This window comes from Peromyscus eremicus, chromosome 8a, assembly GCF_949786415.1.
Source record: "Peromyscus eremicus chromosome 8a, PerEre_H2_v1, whole genome shotgun sequence".
Classification (NCBI taxonomy): Eukaryota; Metazoa; Chordata; class Mammalia; order Rodentia; family Cricetidae; genus Peromyscus; species Peromyscus eremicus.
In genome coordinates this window covers 59,297,395-59,308,064 of record NC_081423.1, presented here as the reverse complement: position 1 = coordinate 59,308,064, position 10,670 = coordinate 59,297,395, and the positions used below count along the sequence as shown (strand labels likewise).

The following is a 10,670-nucleotide window of genomic DNA, read 5'->3' as shown; positions in this document are numbered from 1 at the left end:
TTCAGTTATTGTGGGTGGCAACACCTTCACAGAGATCCACCTGCCTCTTCCTCCTGCATTCTGGGATTAAAGGCATGGACCACCCACCCAGGGAGAAGAAGGTGCTGGTAACATTTAATGGGCATTAAAAGGTCATTTCGACATCCTGTAACTTATTTGTTTGTTGTAGTGCTGGGCCACAACCATTTGGAGGTTATAGAGAGTGGAGCCAAAGGGGGTATAACAAGTCTTAGTCGAGCCTAGTGGTACAGGACTGTAATTCCAAACACTCCGGGGGCTGAGGTAGAAAGACCACAAGTTCAAGGCTAGCCTGGGTTATAGAGTGAGATCAAGACCAGTCTGGCAAATTAACGAGACCCTGTCTTAAAATGAAAAGTAAATACAGGGCTGGGGTGTAGCTCCACACAGAGTACTTGCCTAGCATGCACGAGGTTCTGGGTCTAATCCCCAGGGTAGACACTGGGGCTCGCTCTCTCCTCTCTGTGTGTGTTTAGAATGTATATGTGCAGTGTGCATGGGTACACACATGGAGGTCAGCTGAGAACTTTGGGGGGCCTGCTCTATCACTTTCTGCCTTCTTACCTGGAGACGGGGTCTCTCACTGAAACGAAGCTTGGCATCCAGACTGACTTGCCATCAAGCCTCAATCCGCCTGCCCCATCCCACCATGCTGTTACTGGCATGACAGCCATGCCCAGCTTTTTCCCTGGGGGCTGGGGATCTGAACTCAGGTCCTCAGGCTTCCATTACCAAGTGCTCTTACTCACTGAGCCATCTCCCCAGCCCAAGACCCTGTCTTGATCTTATAAAAAGAACACCGTCTGCACAGTGTCTCTTAGAGTGCAGCTCCCTCAAAACAGTAAGCGTTAGAAACAGGGCGGTGGTGGTGCACACCTTTAATCCCAGCACTCGGGAGGCAGAGGCAGGCGGATCTCTGTGAGTTCGAGGCCAGCCTGGGCTACAGAGTGAGTTCCAGGAAAGGCGCAAAGCTACACAGAGAAACCCTGTCTCGAAAAACAAAAAAACCCAAAAACCAAACAAACAAAAATCTTATTTAAAAAAAAAAAAAGAGTTAGAAACACTAAATTGACAGAAAGGGGTTAAACTTAGCTTACCAGATCTCACTAGCAAAGACTGTCCAAATCACTTCCTATATCCTTAACATCACTTTCTATTGGCACAGCAAGAAACATTATGGAGATCCCTTTTTAGGGATTTCTGTTATCTTTCTACCTCACTCTTCTGTTTCCTCAGAGATGGACCACACACAGTTCCCTCACAGCCTGCTAGACCACTCTTTTTATTTATCTGTTTCTTTTGAAATAGGATGGCAAAGCTCAAGTTGCCATCTTCCTTCCTGAACCTCCCAAGTTCTGACCGAGGTTACAGGTGTGTGCCACCACACCCAGCTTTCAGTCACCTGTCAAAGGGCATGTTCCTCAAGATTTAGTTTTGCTTCATTTATTGATTGTCTTATGGATCCTAGACCGACTTCAAATTCAATATGTAGCTGAGGGTGACCTTTAACTTCTAATCCTCCTGCTTCCAGCTCCCAAATGCTGGGATTGCAGTCATGGATCAGCACACCCAGGGTATGCTGTGCTAGGAATCAAACCCAGGGCTTCGTGCACCGGCTGAGCTACGTCCCCAGCTCCTTTACTTCCAAGCATTAGAGACTAGATGCATGCCTTATGTGTGGGATTTCACAATATTAAGTAAGTTCTCTATAATACCTTGTATCACCTGTACCCCATGCCACAGAATATCAGGAAATGGTTTTTAAAAGCCCAGTTCATTTGTGAGACTATCACAAGCTCATTTTCATATACAAATCTCTCTCATCTATAAACTTCCACACCATATTTATATTAAAGGCATATCGTCTGTTTTTCTCCAGCCAAAGGTATTTCTTTCTTTGCTTATTGTAAACAGCTTGGCTTGTCATTACTTATCCTAATGCATCTTTAAAACAAGTTTCTTGTTACATTTATTTATTGTGTGTATGTGTGTGTGTGAGAAGATGGCAACTTGAGCTCCCTGAATTGCATGCCGAGCCCCTACCCAGTGGGTTAGCAGGCCATCCATCAGGGAACTGTGTGCAGTGTGTCTCTGAAGAAATGTAAGAGTGAGGTGGAGGAAAGTTGTGGGGTTTGGTTTTCTCCTTTTACCCTGTGGGTGTCAGGGACTCAGGTCATTAGGCGCAGTGGCAAGTGTCTTTCCCGCTGAGCCATCAAGCCAGTCACAATGCAGCTTTTAAACTAGTGTCTACTTGGGCTCTTTTAAACAGCCTATAGTTTTTGTGTACTGTACAAATCCCCTAAGCTGAGCTTGCATTGAATATTATTATTAATATTGGAGTTGGGAGCTTCAGAAGGAAGAACGGTTCCAAGTGGTAGCAGACAGCGACCACTGACAACAGACACAAAGGACAAGCAGCAAGAACCAGACAGTGTGAATCTGGACTGGACATGCTTCTAGATTCCCCGAGACAATCCAGGCAGCTCCCTAACAGAGGAAGGAAAACAGGGAGCAGCTGCTGGTGACAGCAATGAACCTGGCGTCACCACTCCTCTGCCTCTGGTCCTTCCTTCAAAGGCTATCCTTTTCCTTGTGACAACTCTCGACACCAAAGCATCTGGCTCCAGCCAGTTCTCTAGCCTTTGCTTGTACCACTCTGCCCTTGACTTTCAAAACCCCACATCCTAGCCAGGCCCTCTCTTCTTCCTGGCTCTGACACACTGTTACTTCGGTTTGTCATCCCTTCCGCATTGCTGCAGCTTAAAGATCACTTCCAAAGAGAAAGCTTCCCCAGCAGCGTCCACACCCACGATCTCTTAGCACATCTCCCAGGGTGCACTGTCCTTGTCTGGCTTTGGACCTATCACAATTACATCTTCATTTGTATGAACACTATCTCCTGTGGTGGCAGGCATTTGGTGTATCTGGTTCTTTGCTGAACTCAGCACCCAGCCTAGCTGCCTGTCACCCGGAAGAACAGGTGTTGAATATGGTTATTGAATGAGTGACAGAAACACTTAGCCATAGGATTGAGGTGGTTTTGTTTGTTTGAACCAGCTCTCCACTCCCTCAACTGTTAAATTGGGATTATGGTAATTACAAACTTCAGAATTGCTGTGGATTAAGAGTCAAGGTATGTAGTGTGCTTGGTATGTGCATGACATATAATAAGCATTAGGAGACATTAGCTATTATCATCATTAAAAAGAAACTTTCTGAGTATCCGAAACTCTTAAACATTGTCAGTAATAATGTGAACATAGTACTCTTGCTTATAATTATAAACACAGATACCACTTAGTAATCTTTTTTTTTTTTTTTTTTTTTTTTTTTTTTCTGAGACAGGGTTTCTCTGTGTAGCTTTGGAGCTATCCTGGAACTCGCTTTGTAGACCAGGCTGGCCTCGAACTCATAGAGATCCACCTGGCTCTGCCTCTGGAGTGTTGGGATTAAAGGCATGTGGCACCACCGCCTAGCCCATTTAGCAATCTTACGTCTGGGTAGACACCTCAGTGAGTGGAAAACTTACACAAAAATGTAGACAGGAATGTTTATAGCAGCTTTATTCACAACTCCTCAGACCGAAAACAACTCAAATGTTTTCCAGTCAGTGAGTAGATAAACAAATCAACGGAGTACTGCACAGCAAGAAACAAACTGATGATACGAGCAATGACATAGATGAATCACAAATCCATTATGCTAAGTGAGAGAAGAAAGACTCAAAAGGTGACATGCAGTATGATTCCATTTATGTGGAATTTATATGACATTCTGGAAAAGTCAGAACTCTAAGACTAAAACTCAGGCCAGTGGTTTCCAGATAATAGAGTGGATGTGAAGAAAAGTAGGGGATTATGGCAATGCCCTAACTGGACTGTGGTGTGCTTACATGACTATATGCATTTATCAAAGCTCATGGCATTGGAAACTGAAAAGGGCTGATTTTACTGTATGCAAATGAGAAATAATTTACAATAGAAAAATAAAACAATAGATAAAACTATTTTCCTTTAGGAATGGTACATGTGGTTTCCTTTCTCTTTTCACTCCCTTGTACCTCCTTTCATCTCTCTTTTTGTTTTATCTTATTTTTTAAAATTTCTTAATTTTATGTGTATAGATGTTTTGCCTGCATGTACATCCATATACCATGTGCATGCCTGGTGTCCAAGGAAGCCATAAAAGGGTGCTGGATCCCTTGGAACTGGAGTTACAGACCACTGTGAGCTGCCATGTGGGTACTGGGACTTGAATTCAGCTCCTCTGGGAGAGCAGCCAATGTTCCTAACTGCTGAGCCATCTCTTTAACCTCTTTATTTTATTTTTATTTTTTTGAAGATAGGGCTTCACTGTGTAGCCCTGGCTGTCCTGGAACTCACTCTGTAGACCAGGCTGGCCTCAAACTCACAGAGATCCTCCTGTCTCTGCCTCCCAAGTGCTGGGATTAAAAGCATGTTCTGATACCCCCAACCAGCTCAGACCTAGCCCCTTTATTTTTTAATCATGTATACGTGTGTATGTCTGCCTTGTGTTTGTGGGAGCTCTTGGAGGCCAGAAGAGGATGTTTTATGCTTTGGAGCTGGAGTTATATGTGGTTGTGAGCTGCTCAATGAAGGTACTGGGAACTGAACTTGGATCCTGGATCCTCTAGAAGAACAGAAAACACTTTTAACTGCTGATTTTTGAGACAGTTTCACCACATAGTTCATCTGGCCTCAAACTCTCCATCTTCCTACCTCAGTTTCCAGAGCACTGGTATCTACAGGCACGTGCTACCACATCCAGCTGGCACCTATATTTTCTAATAATAAAAGCTGGCACCTACAATTTCTGATAATACTGTATGTTCATTGCAGACATATGGGAAAAATGCAGAAAAAATATTTCCTTGTCATTGACTTTTGGTTGAGACGGGGTCTCACGTAGCCCAGGCTGGCCTCAAACTCACTATGTGGCTGAAGCCAGCCTTAACCCCCTGTCCTCCAGCTGCAGTCTTCCAAGTGCTGAGATTATAGGCTAGTGCCATTACACCCAGCCAATATTGCTTTCAGAAATATATATTCTGCTTTCTGAAATACATTATGTGTACATTCCCATGTCATTAAATAATTATAAAAACCATAATTTTATGAGTCAATAATATATATGTATGTGCCAAATGTATGGAGGGCAACTTGTGAGAGTTGGGCTCTCTTTCCACCATGTGGGTTCTGGGAGGAATTCAGGCATGGGGCTTGGGCGCAAGTGTTCTTCTGGCTGAGCCATCTTGCTGATCCCCCACTCTCCTCCTGCAATTTATACTTTTATGCATTTCTTTGTTGCTAAAAATTATATTGCTCACACAATTTCTTTTTTTGCAAACTAAAACAATGAAGTTTCATCCCCAACACTGCAATGTTTTTTAAATGAAATAGAGCAAATTATATATAATATTATATATATATATATATATATATATATATATATATATATATATATATATAATATTACTGAAGCAACTTCAAAACATAATATAAGTTCAGCAGGGCCAGAGCTCCTCTGTCCAGGGTTTCACAATGTTGAACTGGTAAGGCAACCTTCCCTTGGCTGCAACTCCCTCATTGTTCCAGGTCGTACTGGAAAAGTGGTTCCACAGGGTGATCTGGCTCCTCTCTTTGTGATGTACGAGGCTAGACATCCTAACATTTCCTGTACTACCAGCTTAAATTTGCATAATACTTCCAATATTTAATGCTCACCCCATCTAATGTAGCGTAAGCAGGGCAGATCAAAGTACTTTGTTCAAGATCATAGGCTTATCAAGAGTGTAAACACGGATGGATGTACAGCTCGGATATTATTAGGTCTCAAAAAACACTTCCCAACGTTGGGTCGCTTCGTTCCCCCAACCCCCAGCCTAGCAAGGAGGCTTCAGACAACTCTGCCCAGTGGATCCTTATCTAAGGAACAGCGCTCTCCCAACCTTCAAATGTCCTTGGCAACACTGCCACTTACCAGCTGGGGTTATTTCACTCCCGATGGCAGGGGGGGGACACATAGCCCTTACCAAGGGGGCCCAACGAGCGGTGGCACGCTAGCTTCGCAGCCCCCCGGGCTTGCTGCCCATCCGTCGCGATACTGCCAGGGGCTGCCGCTTTCTGGGGCGCTCCCGCCACACATAGGCGCCGGTGGGGGGACGCGCCATGGGCGAGGTGGAGAGGACCTCCATCGGTTTAAGGATTGGCTACGGGCGGGCGACCAGGGAACCTGTGGTTAGGGGTTGTCTGACGATAATCCTGGGACTTGACAGCCATGCCTCCAGAGGTCAGTCCTCCGCTATCCCAGAGTCCCCCGGTTCCCGGAAGTGCCCGGCTCTCCGGAAGTGCCGGGCTAGCTGTAAGAATAGCGGCTTTCTCGAGCGCTGAACCTGGTGGGTTGCAGTTCTGGGGTCCTGGTGACAGCGCAGGAGCAGGGTCGGAGCGGGGCGTCGGGGCTGAGCGGCAGGATGATGGAGGAGGAGGAACTGGAGTTCGTAGAGGAGCTGGAGGCCGTGCTGCAGCTCACGCCTGAGGTGCAGCTAGCTATCGAGCAGGTGAGCGCTCCACCCCCTCAGGAGGGAGCTCCAGAGGAGGGGGCAGCTCTGGGTCCGGGCGGAACCCACCCTCCTAGGCTGGAAGGGTGGCGTCCTGGTGCGCAGAGGGGTCTGGATTTTGGTGGAGGTGGGAATGGGTTTCTCAGCTCATGGACCGAGCTCTAGGCTGGGTTGTCCTCTCTAGGCTCAGGTTGTCACGCCCTGCTGGGTTTGGGCCGAGATGCTGTGCTTTTGGACAGGATGAACCTAGGAGAAACCCCGTGACTGGATAATTCAAATTATCGGAGATTGTGAGACCTCATTCATTTCCCAAACTAGTGCTACTTCTCCCTTTTCTCAAGTTAAGCCCTTGGAATTGGCAGCGGGAGACTTCCATTCCGGAAGCAAGTGGTGTCATTGGGGGCGGGGGGGGGAGAGTGTCATACTGGGAAAATGGCTCTTATGCTGGTGAGGGAGGCAGAGAGGGAGAAAGGAGAATTTGGCACAAGCTGGAGTTACCTGGGAAGAGGAAGCCTCAGTTGAGGAATTGCTTCCATCGGATTGGCCCATGGGCAAGTCAGTAGGGCATTTTCTTGGTTGATGATGTAGAATGGCCCCGCCCACTGTGCGAGCGAGGTACCATCCCTGGGCAGCTGGGCCTGGGTTGTATAGAAAAGCAAGCTGAGCAAGCCATGGAAAGCAAGCCAGTAAGCAGTGTTCCTTATGGTTTCTGCTCCAGTCCCTGCCTTGGCTTCACCTGATGATGCACTTGTAAGCCAAATCAACTCTTCTTTCCAAGTTACTTTTGGTCATGGTGTGTTACCACAGCGATGGAAAGCAAACTAAGACAGACCTTTACCATAGTTAAAAGGTTGAGGGCCAGTGAGATGGTTCAGTGGGTAAAGGCACTTTGCCACCAAGCCTGGTGGCCTGAGAACCTTCAAAGTAGAGGGAGAGAACTACTTCTGACCTGTACACATACACGTGTGTCGTCGTCGTCGTCGTCGTCCCCCCCCCCCCCCCCCCCCCCCCCCCCCCCCGCCTGCCCAACACACACATAGGTCTCACACACATAAATACAGTAAAAATGTTAAAAGGTTGAGAATTCCTGCTATTTGGGTTATGTTGGTGAATATTCCTAGGAGTCCTCGCTTCCCAACAAGAAGTTCTCTTGACTAAATCCCCTTGTCCAGTATATTAAAATTTATGGTAAAGGTATTAGACGTAATTGTTTAAGCCCCCCGTATAGGTTTTGTTCTTAATAAAGGGAAAAAGATCTTCCTTTAAGGAATTAACATGGGGCTATGATGTAAGAAAAAGCACATTAGGAGCTAGTGATACGGCTCAGTGCTAAAGCACTTGTCTCATGTGCCTGAGGATCTAGGTTCAATCCCCAGTTCGAGTGCAAAAGAAAGAAAAGGAAGAGTATGCCTCACTTAATGACTATGGGGAAGTGTGCCCAATAACATTAATTCTACTACTGCTAATTAGTATATGTGGACAATTAATACTTTTTGTTTGCGTTTTTGAGACAGAGCTTCTCCGTGTAGCCCTGGCTGTCCTGGAACTCGCTTGGTAGACCCAGCTTGACCATTAATAATTAGCCTTGGGTCTGCCACTGTACTAAATACAGTGCTTATATTTTCCCACTTATAGATTTTCTGTGTGTGTTTTGGGGGGATGTTAGCTTTGCTCCTATAAACCACATTTGTTGCATCCCAAGGCTGATATCCCATTGGGTAAAGCTTGAAGTGCTGGGGCCATGCTCCTTCAGCATCTGTTTCCTTCAGCCAGAAAATGTGGACTCTGATGGAAGAAACAATACAGTCAGTTACTGTTTGAATTGGAAATATCTGAATGTCACATTGTTGTTATTATCACATGTTATAATACATTTTCTTTATTTTTATTTTTTTTCAAGACAAGGTTTCTGTGTAGCCCTAGATGTCCTGGAACTCATTCTATAGACCAGGCTGGCCTCAAACTCAGAACTCAGAGATCTGCCTGCCTTTGCCTTCTGAGTGTTGGGCTTAAAGGCATGTGCCACCACTGCCCCGCTACAGTTTCTATTCTCGAGTTTTCAAGGTTTAGTCAGCAGACATTTGATGTCAAGATGAATATAGATTTTTTTCTTTAATAGTTCCAGATCCTAAAAATCCTGCAAGTACTTGTACAATAACATTATTGTAAAGAGTATCAAGTTAAGGGTTGATATAACAGAATCACATTTTACCCGGAGGTGAGTTCCAGAGGCAGTGCATAAAGTGAGTACCACTACAGCCATGTTCCTCTTGAAATTCTTTAAAGTGCCCATGAAATTCAGCGTCTAAAGGTCTTCTGATAACTCTAGTGTTTTCTCTGCCAACGCTGGGGCCAGGCATTCTCTTTATAAGTGCACTGGATGAGTAGCGTAAGTCAAGGGCTGTGTTGTGTGAAATCTCTTAATGCCTGGGATGAAATCTCTTAAATGCCCAGGAGCAGGAGGAGAGGAATGAAGGAACTGGGAGCAGTCAGAGGAAGTGAATAATTCACTAACTTCCTCATACCCGATCTCAATGGCAGGCCCTGTTCCCAGCACTCCCTCTGCCGAGGGCATTTAATTAATTGTATAATCACATGTATGTGTGGTGTATTCCCACCATAGGTGGACAGCACAAAAGTGAAAATGCTAAGCTTTTAAATAAAACGCTAAGCTTCATCTCTCACTGACTTTGCCTCCACCTGCCGTTTATATCATGGAAGCCATAAACTCTCCTAATAACCATCTTCTGCCTTTCTTAGAAGACTTTTTGATTCATTCATTTTTATTCTTAAATCAAAAAATTACTTATTTACTATTTTGTGTTTATGTGTGAGTCTGAGTGAGTTTATGTATGCCACATACATTTGGGAGCCCTTGAAGGCCAGAAGATTCCCTGGAATAGGAGTTAGAGGCAGTTTCGAGGAGCTGCTGTATGAGTTTTAGAACTGAACCCAAGTCCTCTGCAAGAGCAGCAAGTGCTCTTAACTCTGGGCCATCTCTCTGATTCCTTTTTTGTTTTGTTTTTTGAGACAGCATTTCTCCATGCACCCCTTGCTGTTATGATTTTTTTTTTTATTATGCAGGGGGACCCCCGAGGGTATCCCACACATGCAGGATGTAGCTGAGAAGATGTAGCTGTGGGCTGGGCAGATGTACACCATGCAGGGCATGGCGGTGGCCAGTGATACACAACCCAGACAATGCATCACATGGAGAGTTTATTATAATAAGAGATAAAGAGGCAGAGAGATAGAAAGAGGGAGGGAGAGAAAGAGGGAGAGAGAGGGAGAGAGAGAGAGAGAGAGAGAGAGAGAGAGAGAGAGAGAGAGAGAGAGAGAGAAATGGGCAGAGTTTAAAAAGAGACTTTTACATCAGAATACAGGGTGGTCCTGAGGGATGGGATCAGAATATTAACACTGGCTGCACTGGAACTCACTGTGTAGACCAGGCCGGCCTCGAACTCACAGGCGTATGCAGCCGCTGCCGCCACCACCACCTGGCCATGATTCTGTAACCTTCAATTTCATAGGAAGGCTGCTCCTTTGAAGATTGCTTCAGAGTTATATATGTCTGGAGTACCTAGGGGGTCACTGATTTTTCTGGTTTTTTGTTTTGTTTTTGTTGTTTTAATTATTACATCTGTGTGTGTGTGTGTGTGTGTGTGTGTGTGTGTGTGTGTGTACATGTATACATGTGCACCACAGAGTTAGAGGCTAACTTGCAAGAGTCAAGTCAGTTCTCTTCTGCAACATGTGGGACCTAGAGACTGAAGTCAGGCCTTCAAGCTTGGTGGAAATGATTTTACCTGCTGAATCTAATCCTGTCAGTCTCTGCCCCCACACGCCTGTGTTGGAAAGTCTTGTGTAGGCCTTCACTCACTGTGCAGCTGAGATTGACCTTGAGTTCCCGATCCTCCATAGTCACTCTGGTGCATGTGTGCACACACACCATCTCCCAGGCGGACACCATGTCCCAGCCTTTTATAACCCATCCTCTTACCTATTTTTTTTTTCAAGACAGGGTTTCTCTGTGTAGTTTTGGTGCCTGTCCTGGATCTTGCTCTGTAGACCAGGCTGG

At 45.5% G+C, this 10,670-nt stretch overlaps 1 protein-coding gene across 1 annotated transcript in view; it reads left to right on the top strand.

Moving 5' to 3' along the window:
- The first annotated feature begins 6,380 nt into the window (after window positions 1–6,380).
- The window catches only part of Vps53 (VPS53 subunit of GARP complex), a 149,487-nt gene continuing 145,197 nt past the window's right edge, over window positions 6,381–10,670 (top strand). Inside the window, exon 1 of the mRNA XM_059271221.1 lies at window positions 6,381–6,592. Coding sequence (XP_059127204.1) covers window positions 6,506–6,592 — 87 coding nt within the window. The 5' untranslated portion in view covers window positions 6,381–6,505. The remainder of the gene's footprint in view (window positions 6,593–10,670) is intronic.